General features: G+C 35.1%; 3 protein-coding genes across 5 annotated transcripts; 2 read left to right on the top strand and 1 right to left on the bottom strand.

The window, feature by feature from the left end:
• Nucleotides 1-1,107: 1,107 nt before the first annotated feature.
• Nucleotides 1,108-3,023, bottom strand: LOC109190368 (protein IQ-DOMAIN 14-like). The gene is made up of 4 exons (XM_019340832.1): nt 2,940-3,023; nt 2,249-2,635; nt 1,921-2,115; nt 1,108-1,762 (listed from the first exon to the last, which is right to left on the bottom strand). Exons 2-4 carry the CDS (start codon nt 2,603-2,605, stop codon nt 1,268-1,270), a joined length of 1,047 nt encoding a protein of 348 aa, XP_019196377.1. The 5' UTR covers nt 2,606-2,635; nt 2,940-3,023; the 3' UTR covers nt 1,108-1,267.
• A 7,282-nt stretch (nt 3,024-10,305) lies between these two features.
• LOC109190774 (nuclear poly(A) polymerase 4-like) lies at nt 10,306-15,961 on the top strand. Of its 3 annotated transcripts, XM_019341366.1 has the most exons (11): nt 10,306-10,647; nt 10,749-10,826; nt 11,526-11,633; nt 11,741-11,803; nt 11,879-12,040; nt 12,445-12,558; nt 12,666-12,728; nt 12,862-13,191; nt 13,314-13,478; nt 13,599-14,987; nt 15,330-15,961. In XM_019341366.1, exons 1-10 carry the CDS (start codon nt 10,513-10,515, stop codon nt 14,232-14,234), a joined length of 1,854 nt encoding a protein of 617 aa, XP_019196911.1. In that variant the 5' UTR covers nt 10,306-10,512; the 3' UTR covers nt 14,235-14,987; nt 15,330-15,961. The 3 variants fall into 3 exon arrangements, with proteins under 3 accessions (XP_019196911.1, XP_019196912.1, XP_019196913.1); XM_019341367.1 differs by lacking the exon at nt 11,741-11,803 and having other exon boundaries at nt 11,526-11,634; nt 11,919-12,040; XM_019341368.1 differs by lacking the exons at nt 11,741-11,803; nt 11,879-12,040 and adding an exon at nt 11,719-11,740 and having other exon boundaries at nt 11,526-11,662.
• Nucleotides 15,962-17,361: 1,400 nt separating this feature from the next.
• Nucleotides 17,362-21,423, top strand: LOC109190790 (hexokinase-1). The gene is made up of 9 exons (XM_019341395.1): nt 17,362-17,633; nt 18,222-18,372; nt 18,458-18,640; nt 19,305-19,379; nt 19,749-19,904; nt 20,061-20,159; nt 20,243-20,373; nt 20,581-20,662; nt 20,791-21,423. The coding sequence occupies exons 1-9, from the start codon at nt 17,362-17,364 to the stop codon at nt 21,133-21,135; spliced, it is 1,494 nt and encodes a 497-aa protein (XP_019196940.1). The 3' UTR covers nt 21,136-21,423.
• Nucleotides 21,424-21,983: the final 560 nt, after the last annotated feature.

Here is a 21,983-nt window from a genome sequence, read left to right as displayed (position 1 = left end):
GAGAAAGAAAATTGAAAAATGTAATATAGAGTACTCAAACAAATTACAGAAAAATCTTTCATTCATCTAACAATTGTACAATACTACAATATAATACTCCATACAAATATATATTTTCTTACAAACCACTACTAAATAATGGCCACATAATTAAAACTTCACTATATATATATATATATATATATATATATATATATATATATATATATATATATATAATTGATAAGTTAGAGTGTACTAAAAAATGATTTGCATTTTTATTGCAATTTTCGTGGAGATGAGAATAATTTTTGAGTAATTCTACATGTACTCCTATTTTATAATTTCATTTTTTAATCTCTATAATGTAACATGTTTTGATTGTTTAATATGAGGGGGTCATATTTTTAGAGTTGTTATACCATGGACCAGGGACCACCTTACAAGGTGGACCATGGTCCTAAACAACGTCTAAATTGTGTATTTTTAGTATTAGAATTGTGACTTTCTAGAATATAAATTGTGTTTATAAGTCAAAACACATAATACAATACATGGTCATCAAATTATAATCCGTTAATATTGTGTGACAGCATATTTGAAAAGAATTTGTGAATACAAAACAATGTAATTAATTACATATATGTGTTCGTAGTATACAAATTGTGAATTTTTAAAAGGTTCAGTTCACATGATAATTTGCGTGATTTTTATTCTTTTTTTTTTTCTTTCCTCCAATAAAATTTGAACACTTATAAAAGTAAAAATTGAGAGTAAATTTTTTGAGTACAAGTAGTATTTTTTGTAATTTTCCCCCCTTTATTACATTCTGGTTGTCATTAATTGCATGTAAACCAAATATACTTCCATAAATTTGACTTGGACTATAAAATATTTATTTTGTGATTAATGATTATAAATGTAAACAGAGCCAATTTATTACTGCAAAAATCAGGAAGAAATAAATAAAGTCGCCTAAGGGCAGGGGTACCAAGTACCAACCCAAACCAACTCTCCTCCCAATCAAGACCTAATCCCAGAAAAATTTGCCACATTTTCTTCTACTCTTCACATTGAGAAAAGAATAATAAGTTATAAGTCTCTTTCAGAATTCAAATTACATTCCTCTCAAAAAAATATTCAAATGATATTAATTTCTCCATTAAAATCTTATCAATATCAAACATGATTTTGTGGCAAACCAAAGTGATTTTTTTTTTTTTAATAAAAAAAAAAAGTGTGTTTAAATTAAATTCTCTATACGTTACTGTGCAATAATGACGACTCATCAGAAAGCATGGTGTTTTTGAACTTGAGAACAAGACCGCTGCATTCTACCGCCGCTGGAGCTACTTCTCGACGCCATAATATCCCCAAGCGAAACCCTCCTTCTACCCGCCTCCGGCGGTCTCTGCTTCGGAGCGCTCACCGACCTCTGCTTCGCCCGGAACGACTCCGTTTTCTCCATGTAACCCGGAAAGTTTGAGTATGGCCGGAAGAATAAGCTATCCCCGCATACGCTCCTCGCCGGAGCGCCGCCCCGCGGAGTGCTTTGGGCCGTCGTCGGGAACTTCCACTCTTCGCCGACGAAACTCCAGTCTGACTCATTCCCGGAACTGTAAATGGCTGCGGCGGCGCTGTTGATTCTACGCGACATTGATCTCAGCTTGTAGGTGTCGATTTCCACGATCCTCGGGCTCTCATCCATCCCGTTGAACGATGATTCGTATGAAGCTGAGATCCTCTTGCTCTGTGCTGCACTTCTGCATTCATCATATCTCTCCTGCAACACAAAAAAAAAATAATAATAATAATATATATATATATATATATATATATATATATATATATATATATATATATATATATATATATATATATATATATATATAATGTTTCTTATTATGTAATATTTCTTGATTTTTTGATCTGGATTCTTACGGGGAACTTCCTAGGTTGGGTTTGGGCTTGGAATCTGGGGTTGTAGCGGATTCTTTGAGATCGGACGGCGGCCTGAGCTCTGATGAGAGCTTGCATGCTGAGAAGAGTGGCGGCGGCTCTTTTTCTAACGAGGTATCCCCTAACATGAGCCTGTAACTTCACTAATCCTCTCAGAGCTCTCAGCGCTTTTCTGGCCTGCAATTATTTTTTACCCAAATTCAGATGAAATGAAACATCCTGGATCTGTTATCTGTAATCAAAATCTTAACAACAAACATTGATAACGTTGTTTGAATATTAACGAGCGGTGAAGAAGAACGGAGCTTACCAAATAACCCCTGAAAACAGATTGAATTTTCAGGGCAGCCCAGTTCTCCCGCTGCGTAACGAACAGAGCACCCCTGCCCCGGCTGGTGAGCCTGACCACCGCCACGGCCGCCTGTGCCGCCGCCATAGCGGCATCAGCAGCGGCGGCGGTGGCGGCAGCCACCGCAATGGCGTGGCTGTTCTGTTGTTCCTTTTCCGAATCCGCCGCCCCCAAACCTCCGGAATCTTTACTCGTCCCGCCGCCAAGACTCCATCTTTTCTTCTCTTTCTTATCGGAAAAACTGGAAAACTTCCCCACACTCTCCTTGTCTTTCTTCATCCCCAGCAAACCCCTCAACCATCTCGCAGCTTTCCCCATTTCCACCGCAAAAAGAAAACGCCAATCTCCCTGCAAACGGAGAACAAGCAGAGCATGTAAGCACAGAAAACAGGGGCACTTAAACCTTAAAATAACACTCATCTCAGATTTTTCAAAAATAATAATAATAAATTATAAAACTATTTTGATTTAGGAATCATATTTTACTGGCGCAACTCGTGAAGGGCTATGAGTAGGACAAAGGGGGTGCAGCGAGGAATAACACTTTCAAAATAATTTAATAAGAAAATTTTTGAAAAAAAAAAAGAAGAAGAAATTATTTGAATAATAAAAATGCAATTGATACTTGTCACCTTCAAGAAACTCAACAAACCTGTAAAAAAAATGGAGAAGAAAAGACCGAAGCTTTTACTGAAACCAACTTTCGAACAACCACTCCTTCAATTTCTCCACTTCCTCCGACCGCAACCTGCGACTACTATTTATTTATATGAATTCATGTACACACTAAGTTGATCATTTCCTTTTTTTTTTTTTTTTTTTACTGCTTACTCTATTACAATGTAGTATATATCTATATATACTTTTTCAACCTAATAAAACACAAAGAGTTAATGTCCCCACTGAAGTCAAACCTGTGACCTTCCATTTAAGAGAATCACAGTCATCAAGGTATTTGGCCTTCCCCTCTATTATATATACAAGATTGGTGATATGAATTTTAAGGATGTTTTTAGAAGAGCCTAATTCACTTATTTTATTTTTCTTTGAATAATGTTTAGATGAATTAAGATTGGTGTAAGTAAAACAGTCATAGAAATTTCAATTAAAAGAATAAGAATTTACTGAAAGTGATGTGAGGAGCAAACAAAAGAGTTTCAGAAACAAAAATGGTTTTCACGTTTGGTACAAAAAGTAAAATTCCCTAACAGAACTTTGAATCAAGAGAATTTGGATATGACTGCCAATCATGAAAACCTTTAATCATAGTATAATACACTCCGTTAACTTTTATCACTATAAGGGGCCGTTTGGTTCACGGAATGTCAGATTACCTTAGGGAATGTTAGATTGCTGGGAATGTTAGATTACTGGGAATGTTAGATTCCTGTGTTTGGTTAAAATTGGAGTATGTAATATAATCATGTTTGGTTTAGGGTTATCTTTTATACACACTATAATATCCTTAACATATTTTCATATATTTTAATAAATTTAAAAATTAAAATAAATAAATAAGATAACGGTATCATATATAATTACATGATTTTAAAATATTAACTCTAAAATTTTGAACTTGAGAAACAAAATTATTTTATATGCTAACATAACATAATAAAAATTAAAAAATATATAATTACAAAAATAATTATATATATATATATATATATATATATATATATATATATATATATAAAATAAACTAACATAACCAAAGTTATCTTACATTACCTAAGATTTTGAAGGGAATCACATTCCCTTCAAAATCCTATGTGGAGGGAATGTGACATTCCTTGGGAATGTTACATTCCCTAAGATAATATGAACCAAACACTGTTATGTGAACTTTGGAATGTCACGTTCCCTTGATTATGTTATATAACCTGAACCAAACGCCCCCTAAGATATAAAAAGTGGTTCTCTCCATTACTATAAAGCATCCACTACATACCACTTGTAAAAGGTGAGTGGTAAATTAATAAGTTGTTACCAAGGAAGTGGAGAATTAGCACCGATTGTCGTGTTCAACAGATCTCTCTTGAAAAGCACAAAGTAAAATTAGGCTTTTCCTCTCTAACTTTCTGGAGCAACGTGTCATAGATAGAGAATGAGACAGCAATGAGTGGACACCGGTTTAACTTAATGATTCAGTATGTAATATTTAGGAGAAGAGATGTTCGAACTTCAGAAATGACAGTGTGTACATGCATCGACATTTGACTCTGTTAACTTATTGAGTCACCGTGATTTATATCATCTCAAATGCTCTATCGGACCAGAATTACATATTCAATTAACCTTTTGAAAGAAGAATGAGAGAGTAATGAGTCCAACCTAATTGCAAATAATATGATAACTACATATACATAAACTGTTAAGTGCAGACACATAACATGTTAACTACACATCTTATATGTCAGCAGTTAACAACTTATGTATATACAGTTATTATGTATGTACATGTAATTATTATGTTACGTGACTCTAATTTGTTTACAATGCATATAAATTATTAATTCCAGACACATAATTTTGCGAGTATACAAAAAAATGGAGAGGAGCATAGTGCAGACATGGCAGTGGGCAGTGGGCATAAAGTATGGTCCACAAGGCCACCACCGCCCACAACGTCAGCACAGGTCTGAGCGGCTGGCGGCCTGACACAGCCCTCGTGAACCATACTATACTATATATTATTCTAAGAACCAGCCTTTCTTGTTACGTTATAATGACAGTGTATGCATGTATGTGGTGGTAAGACTCAACACTACCATTATTACCAGTCTTTTTCCCCATCCGTACGAGGGTAGAACCTCCCTTTCAAAGCTTTTTAATTTATTACATAAAATCCAAAGTGGGGTTCCAGAGGATACTAATGATTTCTCCCTGCAGCTAACCATTAAAGCCACTTAATTACAAGCAATAGTGCCTCCGTTTTCACCCAACTTCGGTTGTAACGCAAGGGTTTTCCGGCCTGTTTGGGTAGTACACTATAGTACTGGTCCTCCATATCTCAGTATGTAGCTCTTTCATTGAGCTTTCTTTAGTGGTTTCTTTTTCACTATCTTTTCCTGCGGAAGATGCATGCTGCATTGGTAGCTGCGCTGTAGTGTTTTTAGAGGAAATCCACCTGGCTTAGGTTTTTACTAGTTTACTTGTCTGGTTAGGAGACTATGAGAAAAGGTAAATCGTGAGGTGTACGTATTTCAGTAAGAGAGAGTCTGAGTGCTTGTTTTCTTTTTTCAAAATTGAGATTTTTCGATCCCGCGGTTCATTGAAGATTTGAACTCACATTCAATCTTTTGACCATGAAATTATGCTACGAGATAACTTAATTGGTACTTAAATGATAAATTGAGGGTGATAATTTAGGATCAAATAAAACTTGACAATAGCATGCAGGTGGAAGTTTCACCAAATATTGTGGACTACTTGTGATCAGCACCATATATTAATCTTTTTATTTGAGAGACATAACTGAATCAATTCAATTTATCCCTCTATAATTTTATCTGATTGAAGTGTGGAGGCCTGGGTGAGGAATTTGGTGAATAATGTTAAGAGGAAAAGACAGAATTATTTACTACAACTATCTAACTCTTCCAATCCATTATTAAGGTCTGTAACGCATGTCCAATTCTTCCAATCCATTATTAATGAGTATCTGTGAGGTTTGAACTACCTTTGTCTCTCTCCGCCCTGAGTTAGGGTTTATAATTTATTTTTCATATAATAAATAGGAAAATTGATGTGTTTAACTTTCGAGTTATACTTGGGGTTTAGACGTATGGCTCAAAATTTTTTTTTTAGTAATCTTAAGATCTAGATTTTGTCTCTTTATTTTTCCTGAAGTGGTGTTTAATAATATACATTTAGTATATTAAAAATGTACTTTTTGTTATGGTCCATATAACATTGTGTGGATCATGGTCCACACAATAATTTGCCTACTGCCATACAATATAATAAATTCTGCTTGTTCCTATATAAAAGATTTTAATTTATTTATTTAAACCTAGCCTATGATCAAGAGATTCTAACTTCAAAAATTCTTGCAACGGGCCTCAAAATGAATGATCAAGTAGATAAAATATGATTATCATACTAAAAGATCTTGAATTTAGTTCTTGCCAACACTTTTTTTGTCAAACATATTGTACTCTGCAAGGTCTTCCAATCTTAGTGTGATTTACCAATCTTTTCTTTGGTAGTTTGTAAGATATTACATATGAACACACTCTTAAGTAGTGAATGTAAGTTCTCTATTCATCCCAAATCATGCAAAGTTAATTAAATAAGGACTCAATATTTTCAAATAATAATAATAAGACCTCATCAATAACTAGTATCGTTATTTCAAACAAAACTCTTATATTAACACTTTATTTCTCGATCGTGCATGTGGTGACTACCAAATAGTAAAAGTCAATAAGCTTTCCCACCATTATTTAAAAAAAAAAAAAAAAAAAAACAAAAACTTTTTCCCCTGCGACATATATATGTACGTAACATTATTTTAAAGAAGAAACGTACCTGTCGTGCACTATAGTTTTGTTACATGATTTTGGGAGTACTGTGCATGCAGTGTTTGATAACGAAAGGAACTTTACGCTCTAACAGAACCATATAACCATCCAGACTTTTGGCCACTCAAAGTAGTTTGTATTGGATTCAAAATTAATCCAAAGGTGATGTTTCAGATAAAGCTATTAATTTGTAGGTGAGGCAGCCAACCTATCATAGAGTGAATATGAGTGCTTGTACGTGTTTTTGTGGCTTCTCTCTTTTGTACTTCCCGTTACTAGGAGCCTAGCCTAGCTATGAGTATACAAACATTTTTCTGGTTTGGCTCCGGCCTTCCGTGTCTTATATTCACTTTGTCTACTTTTACCTTTCTGCACAAAAACAAACACCCCGTTTGGTTTCAAGGAGAGAATTAGTTAGTGGAAAATAAATTGTAATTTCGTGAAAAATGAATAATGTAAGAATAAAGTATAAATTCAAATTCAATTGGTTGGTAAGTCTGAATAAAATTGTACTACTGATCATTTAAATTATAGTGTTTGGAATATAAGAGAATTAAAAGGGAATAATAAGTAATATAAAATCAAAATGTCCATGTAATTACAGTTCTTACGGAAATTAAAGATGTATGTATAATTATTATGGAGGGCAATTTGGTCATCACACTTCAAACTATCTTCCCATGTATTATTTTATTTTTTTGTTTTTGGTATACCCAGGGTTTCCACTGTCGAACACAGTGACTAATCCCCTCGCTGAATTATATTGTAGGCACATCTTTCGAGTGAGACAGCTGGTCTGGAGATTTAAGGGATTAAAATTGTAATCTAGGGAATAAGGTTGTTACTTCGTACGGAATCAATTGGAAGAAGGTATCAAGAACGAAGTTTTGAAGTGGTAGAAAGGATTTCTCAACGAAACGGTTTTTTTTGGTTAGTTTGTCGAGGAAAGGAAGGGAATTCGGCTTGTTACACGATCAAACTTAAAAATTAGTCTGGAGATTTAAGGCTACTCCATTCCCAAAGTCAATGATCGAATCCTTGACTGTTGGTTAAGGATGGATGAGTCCCTTTCACTCAAGTACACCCTCCAGGTTATCTTCCCATGTATTATGAAATTGCCCGCAATTCCTAGGAGATGTGAGATTTGCAATTCTTCTCAATCAAATTCTGAAACTTTCCACTTCTTAAAATTAAGTGGGGAAGGAATTGCAATTCCTCTCTACCAAACACCCAATTTAATTGTATTGCGGGGAGGAGGACATTAATGGTTTATTCATTATTTTCTAAATATATATTATATTTACTATATTATAGTATGTGTCTAATCTTGGTGGGTAGTTGAACAAATGGGAAGAAAACCTTCCCTGTTGCTGTGACATTTCACCCCGCCCAGAAGTAGCAAAGATTATGGTTTAGTTTTTCAAAAATTTGAAGTAATCGCAGTTGCTGCCTTGTTTGGTTCAAAATCAATATATACATGCATGCATCTCATTCACAATAATTACTCTCATTGATATGATCCACTTCTTTAATCTCTTTTGCTCAAAAGTGATTTTTCAAACTTTCCATTTGAGAAGTAGTGATTTACAGCTTGGGCAAAGTGATGATGATTGTAAGCTTATGAACATATTCAATTCAAATTATTTTATTCTAATTACAATTAACTCCTTTATTGTTTTTAATTATGTCTTCTCTCACATATCTTTATTTTAATTTATGACAGTTTTTGACATTGGATTCATTTACTTTTATCATAGTTACTAGTTTTACATGTGTTGATTTAACATGAAATGTTTGCATTTAAATAAATAACTCAAAATATATCAATGCAATATTATATATGAGAAATTCATTATAGTTGGTATTAAAATTAATGTTTAATTTGCGTATGTCTAAAAATAATTATCTAAATACTTATTTGATGTTGGTATGGTAATAAGTAGTAGATACTACTTTTGGTTAGAATTTACACGAAAAATGTAATTTAATTTTAGAAAAATTAATTCCAAGAAGAATTTGGTACGGAACATATATATATATATATATATATATATATATATATATATATATATATATATATATATATCAAAATACATTATGTGCACAACTGAAGGAGAAAAGCATCCAAATTGTATAAAAGAGTACATTGTATGATCCTAAAACTTTATAAACATGCCTCAAGTAGAGATCTCTTAATGTTAGCATAATGCTAACTATATTCCATGACTTCTTTATAAGTTAAATTTAAGTACTATCTCTAACAGCTAAGAGTTTGGAGTTGACACGTCTGTCACTCCCACTCCCACTCATCAAAAATAGCCAAAAGATAGTCACAGAAGCATTCCAATAACTTAGACAATAAACCGAAGGTCTAAGTCCATAAAATTTGGAATCTTAAACATACACCATAACTTCACAAATAACTTCAATGTTCATTTTAAATGAACTGAACATAATGAGTCTTGAGCCAAATTCTAAACAATAAGGATTTAACTTTAGGGATTTATATATATATATATATATATATATATATATATATATATATATATATATAAAGGATTTTATAATTTTTAATATAAACCCAAGGAATAAGAATGGAGAAAGATGAGAAATATGAGTCGTGTGTAACACACACTCCAATGGTGTTAGGAGTGTGTAGCGTCAGTATCTCAAGATAAAATGGATTATGAATTTAGTGCTTGAATACTCAAACATAAATTAAAGTCCTACGGAAAAAAAAAAAAAAAAAAAAAAAAAGACCAAACACTCTGACTTTCTACGGTAGTGTTGGCAAAATTTTCTTAAGAGAAGGTAATTAAGAGATGAAGAGAGAAAACAAAGTTTTGAAGGTTAACGCAACAGGGAAATCATATGCCCAACACCAAAGCTTATATAAGACTATAGGAGATGTGGAAATTAGTAACATTAACACTTGGCACTAAAAAAATAAATTGGAATTAATACTTCCAGAACGTGCACTTTAATTCTTTAAAATAAATTGGAACTAATAATGCCAACAATCTAGTATTTTATACAATTCAACTTTCTTCTAAAAGGATATTGTATATATAGCGATGCAAATCTACTTCCAAAATCAATGTGAGGCAAGTACTTTTTTCAAAACATTTTCACCTTTATTTTTCAACTCAAATTGATATACTTTGAGAATCAATTCATCAGAGAATGCGAATCTACTTTGACCCGACCACAAATAGAAAATCCGAACTCCATATATATTTGTACCATAAAATAGTCACTTAATGTCTTTTTAAGCTAAAAATTCTAACAAAATATATGTGATTATTCTAACAGTTTTTTTTTTTTTAGAAAAAAGAAAAAAATAGACATTACACGTAATTGCCTATGTGAAAAGGGGAAAATTATTATTATTATTATTATTAGTATATATAAATTGAAAAAAAAAAAAAAAAAAAACGAAACAAAACGCGGAGGACCTTTATTATATCTTTTAGAAAAAAATAAAATAAAATCTCACGTTCCTATTCCCAATAGAATTCAAAATTCGATTTCCTAAATTCTTTCTTTTATATGTTCGTTCCTGATACGAAGATTTGTGAAATATACTAGGGTTTCGATTCTCGGAATATTACTTTTAGATTTTGGTTGGCCTCCTTCGTGAGATTGAGCATTGGTTTTCTTTTCTTCTTTTTGGAGATCACTTGAGAGGGTCAAGGAAAGATGGTTACTTCGGATAGTTCGAGTGATTCGCCGTCACTGCCGCCGCCGATACCGAAACAGTACGGTGTGACAAAGCCGTTGTCTCTCTCGGGACCCACCGACGCTGATATTCGCAGAACTAAGGAGTTGGAAAAGGTACGGCTTTTCTGTTCCCCCCCTCAATTGAGATGCTATTCGCTGTATATTTCTCCCCCCTTTTCTGATGCGTTCTTGATTCAACGATGCCGTTTTCTCAGTTTTTGGAAGATTCTGGCCTGTACGAGAGTGCCGAAGAGACTGCCAAAAGAGAACATGTTCTTTCCCGCCTGAAACAGGTATAGTATAATCGTTTTAATTAATGGGGCGTTTGATAAAACTTAACGTAGAATTTAATTACTATTGGGATGATCGGTTAAATAATCCCTTTTTACACAGTTTTTGGTTTTATTTCACAAGTAACTTGGAGTAGATTATGGATTATTATAATTTGCAATCATAAACTATACCATACGTCATTGTCATAAACTATGGGACAAAGTAGTTTTTTTAATGCATAGATTCATCATTGTATTTACGAATCCATAAATGGAAAGAAAGGGGTTTTTAAAGTTGAAGAAACAGTTCCATTGGCTAACCCTTAATCAATGTAAACAATTTTGATAATAAAAAGAATTTGATTAAAATATTAAATAACTTGGTATTAATCTTCTATCTTTAGTTCCTGAAAGATTTTACATGCATACAATTTATCAACAAAACATTAAAAAATAAATAAAGATTCACACACAAAAAAGTATTTATAATATATTGGATAGAATGAGAAGTGGGGTTTGTGTCATCTAATCTATTATTTAATGTCCATAAGTATATTGCAAGTCAACAAATTATTAAAGGAAAACCGTGATCTGCACTATATAATTTAGGTACTCAAAAGTAGGCATTCCCTATCTTTTCCATCTATTTGACATTTAGCATATCTTGCCTTCATATCTATCTATAGATATTATCTTACACTCCCATGTCCCGTTGTCAAGATTTTGAAGGACTGGGTCAAGGGACTCACACGATTGAGAGGATACAGTGATCGGGTGGTTGAGGATGCAAATGCTGTGCTTCACACGTTTGGTTCTTATCGACTTGGAGTAAGGAGCTTCCTTCAGTGTTTCACTCTCCATGGCATTCTTTTTTGAGTACGTGCGTGCACACTTATTTATTTTGCTTAACTTACCATAAGATCATTGTTCTACAGGTGCATGGGCCTGGAGCAGATATAGATGCACTATGTGTTGGTCCTTCATATGTGAACCGGGAGGTAAGTTCCAGTGTGTACTCTGAAGCTGGGCATCTGGGTTAAGGTTTCTATTTGACTCTCTGTCCTCTTTTTCAGGAAGATTTCTTCTTTATACTGCACAAAATTTTTGCGGGAATGAAAGAAGTCACTGAATTGCGCAGCGTACCAGATGCGCATGTCCCAGTTATGAAATTGAAGTTTGATGGTGTATCGATTGATCTCCTGTATGCCAGTATTTCTCTACTGGTTGTACCTGATGTAAGTTTTTATTTTTGTTGGTGGATAGTTTAAGTAGTATTGTTTGTTTAAATTTCTATTGTAAGTTCAGGCAAAACACCTGGATTATATTACATAACACAGGCCAGTTTGCCTGTGTTTTCCAACTTTTATATTGGAAAACAAGGGAGCTTTTCCACTTTGGAGAAAGAAAAAACTACCCTTTCCCCCTTTTACTTTTTATTTTTCCATTTTGTTTTGTTTTGTTTGTTTTTTTTTTTTTTTTTCCAAAATTTTCTATTTATTGAACATGCCCTAATCTATTTACTGTAGTTTTCAGATTGGTTTATTGAGGATAGCACATTATAGAATTTCTTTCAATATGAATTGCACTTTGCAGCCTGTTATGTTTGTACTTATGCTATGTGGTTCTTAATTGTGAACAGAATTTGGACATATCCAATGTGTCTGTGTTGTACAATGTTGATGAGCCAACGGCACGGAGCCTTAATGGATGCAGGGTTGCTGATAAAATTCTCAAGCTTGTTCCAAATGTTGAGGTAATTTTCTATAAATATGAATGTTGATCCTGAAATGGGAAATAAAACAATGAGTCATTTTTTTTTAAAAATGTCCATAGAACTAATCTCGAACTTCTGAACTCTAGAATTTCAGGACAACTCTACGATGTGTGAAGTTTTGGGCTCATAAACGTGGCATTTATTCAAATGTGAGTCTTTTTCATATTATCTTTTCCCCTGCTTTTATTTTGAGTATTGACATCTTTCCTTTTGCCATTTTCTGTCTCTCCTTAATACAATTTTACTTTTCTTGGTGGGTGTTGGGTGCTTATGGTCATTCAGATGATTGGATTTCTTGGAGGTATAAATTGGGCTCTTCTTGTTGCTCGAGTGTGTCAACTGTATCCCAATGCATCTCCTAGTATGCTCGTTTCTCGGTTCTACCGGGTTTATACTTTGTGGAGATGGTCAAATCCCTTGATGCTTTGTGAAATAGAGGATTTTGAGCTTGGATTTTCAGTATGGGATCCTCGTAAAAACCATTGGGACAGAATACATCAGATGGCAATTATAACACCAGCGTATCCATGCATGAATTCTAGCTACAATGTCTCAGCAAGTACACTTCGGATTTTGACCGAGCAGATCCAGATTGGCAAAAGAATCTGTGAGGTTGGAACGACTTAGCTTTTCACTGTTTTGCTTTGAAGTATAACTGCTAATGAAATAATAAGTTAATGCTAGCTATATATTCTGTATTCTACTTTCTTAGTTCTTACATTCTCTATGTGTAGGAAATTGAGCTGAATAAAGCGCATTGGGGTGATTTGTTTGAAGATTACTTGTTCTTTGAAAACTATAAAAGTTTTCTGCAAATTGATGTAATTGCAGCCAACATGGATGACTTCCTTGTTTGGAAAGGCCGGATTGAGTCCAGGTTAAGGCAGTTGACTTTGATGGTAATGCCTATTCCTTTAAGTTGTTGCAGTGGCTTTGACAATCTTTGACTTTGGCCTCTAATTGCTTTTATGCATGCTTTGAATAAAAAATACATATATATCTTGTATCAATATTTACAGGTAGAGCGGGACACAAATGGGAAATTGCAGTGCCATCCTCATCCTCAGGAATACAGAGATTCGTTCAAACAGTGTGCCCATGGTTCCTTCTTTATAGGATTGCAGAGGAAACAAGGGGAGGTCACTCAAGAAACTGAGCAATTTGATATGCGTGGGACAGTTGATGAGTTCCGGCATCAAGTGAGTATGTATAGTTATTGGATACCGGGAATGGAAGTGTATATATATCATGTTCGTAGAAAGCAGATACCTCCATATGTGTTTTCAGAGGGTTATAAACAAACCCCACAACAAAGTCTGAGCAAGCTGCAGAATGAGAAATCGTCTTGCAGAGATGAAGTTTGTAGGTCTGCATTAGGTGAAAAGTGCTTGAAAAAGAGAAGGGAGCGTGAAGGAGCTGAAGAGGAGGAGCACAAGTGCAGAAATAAAAGACAATTGGTTAGCTTTCAAAGGGCAGATTCAGTTGCTCCTGAAATCCTTGCCAGTCAAAGGAGTGGCAGCTTAATGAAGGAGTGTAACATAGTTTCTCCGACAAATGAAAAAACTGGTGGAGCCAATAGATTTTGTCAAGCTGGAGCTATATTAGCTTCTAGAGCAATTTCAAGTATGCTGGCATGGAATAAATTGATGCCATGAGAGAGGCCTCTGCAGGAATATTGGCACCCTCTAGCAAATGTGTAGTTTATGTTATCTTAAAGACCGGTGTCATAAAAATTCAGAGTTGCCTTCGCTGCCCCGAGGATAATGGATTTGATGCAATTAGCAATGACAGGATTTAAGTGGTACTGTACCTAACTATGAACCAGACCTCTGGGATATTTACAAGAGGCTCATTTCAACTTGGCGTTTGCTAATGTGTGTGGAAAACTCATGCACTAGTGGCTGAAAAGGGATTCTGGAAGTTTGAGGTTTCAATGTGAATTCACTTCTTGGTGAAGTTTCTATTTTTCATGAAGTCTATTGCCCATATCACATCTTGGTCTTCAGTAATTGATATCAGTGTCTGGATGGAGAAGGATGTTGCAGATTTTAGAGGTCGCTAGCTGTTTTCTCTATGCTACAGATGTTCAAGCCTTCTTTCTTAAGGCATCAATTAAAATCATGACAAAGTCTGAAACCCAGTGCTAGAATGTCTGGCTCAATGGATTCTCAATTTTGGACGATCAGTATCCAATCTATGAAAGGCAGCATGCTCAACAGACAAGTATAGTCTCATTTAATGTCTTAGTTGTATAGGAGAGTTAGGAGGCACATCATGAACCCTCTTTTATGGAAGCTGGATATCCGTTCAGTGCTCACCCAAGGTAATAATCTTGGTTCTTTTGCAAATGTGCAACACAATCAAGAACCAAGAAAGATGAACAGAAGAACATCATCAGACCAATACAGGTACTTTCAAAGCACTCTTTGATGGCCTTACACTCACACTTCATATCCTCTTTCTGAAGAAATTTATTAGAAAAACATCAGTTCAAATAAAATAGGAAATAAGTTCTTAAGAAAGAAGATAGTTTTGTTTGTCTACTTACCAGTTCCTATGCATATCCACATTAATTGCTTCAGAGAAAAGATAGAAAAAAAAATTGATGTCCACTGAGGAAATGTATGCAGTGTGTGCTTCTAATAAATAATAATAGTTGCTGTGAGTTGTAGGGCTTTGTGAGTAGTGACTATGCAAGAAGACAGTAGTTTCTGGCTATATAACCCGTTGCGATTTTCTCTTTGTTGAAGCTGAGTGCTAGGATGGACTGGTAACTTCAGGGGATCAACTTGACAGAGAATCTACTCTAATTGACATGACTAGGTGCATTGAATTTGAGTTATAAATTTCTCCTTTTCTGTTTCACGTCATACTCATTTTCATCATCATCCCATAGTTTGCTGGTTGTGTTGTGTTGGTTCCCTCTTAGAGCCAGGTTGAGTCACATCAGTGGCATGAGAACAATTCATGAAATTCCAGCTTCTGAGAGGTCGAAATATCAAAGCAGACAGAAACACTAGCCGCTTCAAGTAAAATATTGTTGTCGGCAGCATCAGTGGTACATCATAGACTCATGATCTGAAAGAAAGAAAATTCAAAGCGCAGAGAAAGCAAGATTCTCGAGTAAGTAATATTTTACGCGCTCATTATTATTACTTTTTATGTCATTTCCAGGGAGAAGATGAAAGCAAAACATCGCAGAGCCGTTTATAAGATCTAAGAGAGAAGAAAAAGGAGAAACCGAGGAGGTGCTATGGAGGATGGGGTTTAGTGGCATCATGGTGTTCATAGTATAGATACTGTACTTTGTAACTTTGTTACAATTTGTTGTACCCAAACAACATTTCTTTAGCAAAATGAATGAATTTTATTTTTTTCATTATATCTCAGTTTCTTATTTTATAGTCTTATTTCTCAAGATGGGGTCCTATATTAGCTTCATTTGTACTATGTGGTCTGGCATAGTGCCTTATTCCTGAATTTGCAAAACACTCACGTTTGGCATTTGGGGTTGGGTTTAATTTATCCTTATTCCTCAATTTGCAACTTTACCAAATTGGTTAGGTTTCATTCTAATCATCAAAGATACACACCCAACTTCCTGGATAAACGTAAATCCAACTCACCCTACCTGTATCTCACCTAATGTCCTACCCAATTTTATTATTCCCTTCCCAAATTTAAAATATCTTTATATATTAAATTTAATGTTTTTCCAAATTGATATAAAACAGTTTTTCTTGCCCACGTGATTAGGCGTGTAAATTAACTAATTTGTTAATTTTTGTTTTTTTGGGTAAGATAACATATACAGTATTAAGTAAACTTAAAATTTCCCTAAAAAAAAGTAATAAAATTAAAATATTTAATGCACATGGGGAATGAGAAATTCGAAATATATTCTTTATCAGAAATTTATTTGTCCACAATTTAAGGTCACGATTCCCGGGGATATGGAACCAAACGCTTTATCGGAAAATATTTTTGGATCCCAATGGATGCTGACAAATTAGCACGTGAGATATATTTATGACTTTATGTAGACCCTGTAGCATCATACTCAATATTATCATATTTGACCCACAAATTATAAAATCTAATTAAGTAATTATTATGATATAATTATGGTAAATAATTTAAGAAAATTCCTATTATTTCATGTATTATATTTAAATATTTTAAAATTTAAAAACAAAAGAAAATTATTTTTAAAAAATGTATTTTACTTTTATGCTCATATTAAAAATAAAAATCAATTATATCAATTTGTACGAGAAAATTAAAAAAATACAGAAATATCATATTTCTTCTTGTTAAAAAAAGTTTTTTTTTTTTTATTTTTTTAACAATGTCTTTATCTTTTGACTATTTATTCTAAAAATAAAAAGAGTAATATTTAGATAATTAGTTACGGAGTAATATTTAGATAATTCATAGAAATTAGTTACGGAGTAGTGTGATCTCTCTATCTTTTTAAATTATGGGGGAAAAAAGACATAAAACAAAGATACTGTAAAAGTATCCAACACATATAATGGTTTAAAATTCAGTGTTTCGTCATCGTACCCACACCACCTTCCCCTTTACAAAAATAATAATTTTTAAAAAAAGTCACTCTTCAAGAAAGCTTAATAGCTCCCCTCCGACCTTCCTTTAATTTCTGCCCATTTTTCGTTTTCCGTCATCCTCTGATCGGATCCCCTTTCTGCTTCTACCCCACTCTCCAAAATCCCATTTTTATTTTTATTTTCAATTTTTTTTTCCTGAAATTTGGGGGAGAAAATGAGGAAGGCTGCTGTCGGGGCTGCGGTTGTTGGGGCGGCGGCGGTGTGCGCCGTGGCGGCGCTGGTGGTCCGCCACCGTATGAGGAAATCGAGCAAGTGGGCCCGGTGCGTGTCCATTCTCCGCGAATTCGAGGAGAAATGCGGGACCCCAGATGCCAAGCTCAAGCAGTTGGCCGATGCCATGGTGGTGGAGATGCACGCCGGACTCGCCTCCGAGGGCGGCAGCAAGCTCAAGATGCTCATCAGCTATGTCGACAATCTCCCCACTGGGTCAGCTTTCTACTCTCTTCCTCTCTCATATTTACTTGTAGTTTCATTTCTAGGGAAGAACTCCTTCAGTTGGTGTATTCTTGGGACTCCAGGCTTCCCAAATCTTCTGGTTTCTTGTTGATTTACTTGAAAAGGAGAAGAAAAAAAAAAACAATCTTTACCTCAATGATGACAGTAACGACAAATTAGGAGTTTTACTTCCAAAGTCTTCTGATTCATTATTATCAAGTGCAGCTAGGAGCCTAGGAATTGATTTGGGAATTAGATCATTGATAATCTTAGAACACTTTAGATGGAATTGCAAAGACATTTTATATATACTACATAGTTTGTTGTAAATTTTAGAGAAATGTATTACTCCCTAAAAGGCTTCACTTTTGCTGCTATGGTTCTTCTTATATGGCTTTTAGTGGGGTTTTCTTGTTTCCAGGAGTAAGATTGTTGGTTTAAGTTTCTGACATTTATAATTTCAGTATAAGGTCTCATGGAGTCTGATATCAAGCGTGCTAAATATTTAGAGTAGTCTGCATACTAACAACCTGTGGTTAAGAAAAGTATCCCTAAAAGCTCTCTTTTTATACTCCTAAGTGATGAAGATGGAGTTTTTTATGCCCTGGATCTTGGTGGGACAAATTTTCGTGTGTTGCGGGTGCAGTTGGGAGGGAAAGCTGGTGGTATTGTACATCAAGAGTTCACCGAGGCATCTATTCCTCCAAATTTGATGGTTGGCACGGCAGATGTAAGTGCTTATTTTCTCTACATTGTTTATGGTTATATAGCTAAAATGACCTTTGAGCTACCTATTGATGTTGGTATGGTTTCAGGCCCTTTTTGACTATATTGCGGAAAAACTTGCAAACTTTGTTGCAGAAGAAGAACAAAAATTTAATCAACCTCCTGGTAGGCAGAGGGAACTGGGTTTCACCTTTTCGTTCCCCGTAATGCAGACTTCAATTAATTCTGGGAACCTTATCAGGTGGACCAAAGGCTTCTCGATTGATGATATGGTCAGTGATAACCCCTTTTTGTCTGTTTGTGTTTCTTTACCTCCATTCTTTACAATAATTCTCCTTAGAAATGTTTGATTTATACTATGGTATTGTGTTTCATGCAGTATACTTATTTGTTTGCCAATTGAGTTTTAGTTTATGGGACTAAAATTGGTAGAGAAGTATATACAATTTTTAATTTTTTTTCGAATCCATACTTTCATCTTATTAATGTTCAAATATTATTAGGAGGATAGTGTCCCTGTCACCAGTAAAGCACAATAAGTAGATAGCAGATGTGTTTAGTGGTTTTGATGACAAACTAGAACAGTAGTTATCTATTGTTCCTATAAGAGTTAATACCACTTTTAGTCGTTAACTATTAGTTTTGCCACTTTTGGTGCTATATTTTCAAATCAACCAAATTCAATTCAAAATGACTTCATATGAAGAAGGGTGAAGTTCGGTGAAAGTGGGGGCATTTCAAACATTTTGGATAAAATATGGTAAACTTGTAAAAGTCAATGGACCAGAAGTGGTGGAATTGATAGTTGAAGACCAAATTAAATGTAGAAATGCCACTATAGTCGAGGGACCAAAGTGGCATTATCTCTTCCTAGAATGAATTTTGCATTTCATGTCTAAAGAAATGCAGAACTGATTCTCTCAATTTATGGTATAGGTTGGCAAAGATGTAGTTGCAGAACTGTCGAAGGCCTTGGAGAGAAAAGGTGTTGATATGCGAGTGTCAGCTCTGGTAAGTCTGCTTGATCAGTAGTCGAGAATTGAATTGTTCATTTTCTATGGCAGTGAAGACACAAAGAGATTAAGTAACCACCTTGGTTGGTGTGAGTGGCCATGCATAATTGTCCCTTAAGAGAGGTCGGGAGTTTGAACCCCTTCTCATATGGAAAAACCAATCTGGTCAGCACTTTGCCCCTTAATTGGGCCGGCTCGGTGCGAACGGGGATTAGTCTGAGTATGGTACGGGCTTAAAGGTGTCTCCTACAGTTAGGGCCTGCTCAGGACGCCTCATGGTCTGACAAAAAAAAAAAAAGATTAAGTTTTGTTTCAGCACTTGTGTAAATTTGAGTTGAGTTCTATATGCATCAATGCGTGATTGAAGGTCAATGATACAATCGGAACATTGGCTGGTGGTAGATACACGAACAAAGATGTAGCTGTTGCGGTGATCTTGGGTACCGGAACTAATGCAGCATATGTCGAACGGGCTCAGGCGATTCCAAAGTGGCACGGTCCTCTCCCGAAATCTGGAGAGATGGTTAGAAATTTTACTATGACTATAGATCTTTTTGTTTCTTGACTTTCTTCATTACATTTATATGCAATTTGGTAAGCTTAAAGAAAATTATCTGTCTTCTATTATAATTTATAAACCAAGGAAATAAATAGTAATGCCTTTTACACTTCACCACAGGTTATCAACATGGAGTGGGGTAATTTTAGGGCATCGCATCTTCCCTTGACAAAGTATGATCATGCCTTGGATGCTGAAAGTTTGAATCCCGGTGAACAGGTGTGATTGTTTTTCGATCCCTACCTTTTTGACAGAAACTTTGTGGTTGAAAGAATGTGAATGGTATTTCGATTTTGTTACAGATATTTGAAAAGATCACCTCCGGCATGTATTTGGGAGAAATTTTACGTAGAGTTTTGCTCAAAATGGCTGAAGAAGCTGCTATTTTTGGCGATGAGGTCCCTCCAAAACTCCAGTGTCCATTTATATTAAGGTATTTCTTAAGATTCTGAGTATCTTTAACGAGTATTTTACTCATAATTGTACAGTCTAAGCCAAATCGATTATTGAACTTTTGCTCCCATCTTCCCCTTTATCTAGGTTTTTAATTCGTTTTGTTTTCTTTATTTTATTGCATTAAGTTACTTCTCTATCTATATTCTGCCAATAGCATTGAATACTTTCTTGCATATAAACGCAGGACACCTCATATGTCAGCTATGCATCACGATTCAACCCCTGATTTAAAGGTGGTCGGTGACAAATTGAAGGATATTCTCGAGGTATACCCTGTAAATGTACATCTTTTTGGTTATTACGGGTTTATGCATTATATGGGAAATGAAAAATTGTCAATAAAACAATCTTATTTGTAGCATTTCATATCATACGTGTCGTGTTTTTTCCTCAGATACCCAATACCTCCTTGAAAGTAAGGAGAGTAGTGGTTGAACTGTGCAACGTTATCGCGACACGTGGGGCCCGGCTTGCTGCTGCCGGGATCTTGGGCATCCTGAAGAAGATGGGAAGGGACACGGCAAGAAGTGGTGGGTCCTCGAAGACGGTGATAGCTATGGACGGTGGATTGTACGAGCACTACACGGAATACCGGAAGTGCTTGGAGAATAGTTTGAACGAACTGGTTGGCGAGGAAATGGCGGCCCACATTGTGTTCGAGCACTCGGTTGATGGTTCGGGCATTGGAGCTGCTCTTCTTGCAGCCTCACACTCGCTCTATCTCGAAGATAAGTCCTAATAAGTGCCGTCGAAACTAAAAAAAAAAAAACCTTGTTTGCTAGACACTGGTTTCAGTTTTGGTCTGATTCTTATCTCGCCTTTTTGCCTCCGACCAATTCTCTGCAAAAGTTGCTCTTATGTTGAGTAGTAGTTTAGGAGATTGCGGCATGGCGGATTTTGCCGTACAACATTCATTCGGGATGGATAATTATTCTGAGGATATCATTTGTCATAATGGATTGCCAGTTCTGCCCCATAACTGAGCCAATTAGGGGTAATAAAATTGAGAATTGAGTTGTTGATCTCTCATCTCTCAACTGTTGGCTACTGCCCTTTTGCTTCATATTTTATATATTTTCAGCATACTTTTAGTCTCTTGCTGATGCACTCATAAAGGTCAGATCTTGATAATCTTTATGAATTTTCATTGCCTTTTAGGATGATAATTTACATGTCTCTGGGTACATGCTCCCATCTACCCTGCATCGATTGATTTTGAATGAAAAATTTTCACCTGTAGTGAGTGGGGTGTGTTTAATTTAGGTCAATAAACAGCGCTTCTAAGAAGAGGCGAATTTACAACATTATAGTTTTTAAGTCAATTATCTGACCAATTTGAATAGTTAATATTATTTATATAATTGATATTAGTGTATGTAGACACATAATTGAGGTTGGATGTTCAAAACATTCACCTATTAGAGGAAGCCCAACAGTTTGGTTTTTGCTCAGGATTTTGTAGCTCCAACAAGGAAAGAGGGGAATGAAAAAGGAGGGAAAAACAAAAAAACAAAAAAGCAACCGGCGGCCACCTTGATCGCGGTTAGGTGTAACTGGTGCGAGAAACACGCACCAGCTAGCTCTGTT

This window comes from Ipomoea nil, unplaced genomic scaffold (assembly GCF_001879475.1).
Source record: "Ipomoea nil cultivar Tokyo-kokei standard unplaced genomic scaffold, Asagao_1.1 scaffold1576, whole genome shotgun sequence".
In the NCBI taxonomy this organism is placed as follows: domain Eukaryota; kingdom Viridiplantae; phylum Streptophyta; class Magnoliopsida; order Solanales; family Convolvulaceae; genus Ipomoea; species Ipomoea nil.
Note: the sequence above shows the minus strand (reverse complement) of the source record. Positions and strands in the feature narration are given on the sequence as shown.

Coding starts and splice junctions, on each gene's coding strand:
- LOC109190368 (XM_019340832.1), bottom strand. CDS start 2,605: ATGGGGAAAGCTGCGAGATGGTTGAGGGGTTTGCTGGGGATGAAGAAA. Junction 2,116..2,248: donor CTGTTTTCAGGGGTTATTTG/GTAAGCTCCGTT, acceptor AAATAATTGCAG/GCCAGAAAAGCGCTGAGAGC. Junction 1,763..1,920: donor CCCAACCTAGGAAGTTCCCC/GTAAGAATCCAG, acceptor TTTGTGTTGCAG/GAGAGATATGATGAATGCAG.
- LOC109190774 (XM_019341366.1), top strand. CDS start 10,513: ATGGTTACTTCGGATAGTTCGAGTGATTCGCCGTCACTGCCGCCGCCG. Junction 10,827..11,525: donor TTCTTTCCCGCCTGAAACAG/GTATAGTATAAT, acceptor CCCGTTGTCAAG/ATTTTGAAGGACTGGGTCAA. Junction 12,559..12,665: donor AGCTTGTTCCAAATGTTGAG/GTAATTTTCTAT, acceptor TCTGAACTCTAG/AATTTCAGGACAACTCTACG.
- LOC109190790 (XM_019341395.1), top strand. CDS start 17,362: ATGAGGAAGGCTGCTGTCGGGGCTGCGGTTGTTGGGGCGGCGGCGGTG. Junction 20,160..20,242: donor GTTTGAATCCCGGTGAACAG/GTGTGATTGTTT, acceptor ATTTTGTTACAG/ATATTTGAAAAGATCACCTC. Junction 20,663..20,790: donor AATTGAAGGATATTCTCGAG/GTATACCCTGTA, acceptor TTTTTTCCTCAG/ATACCCAATACCTCCTTGAA.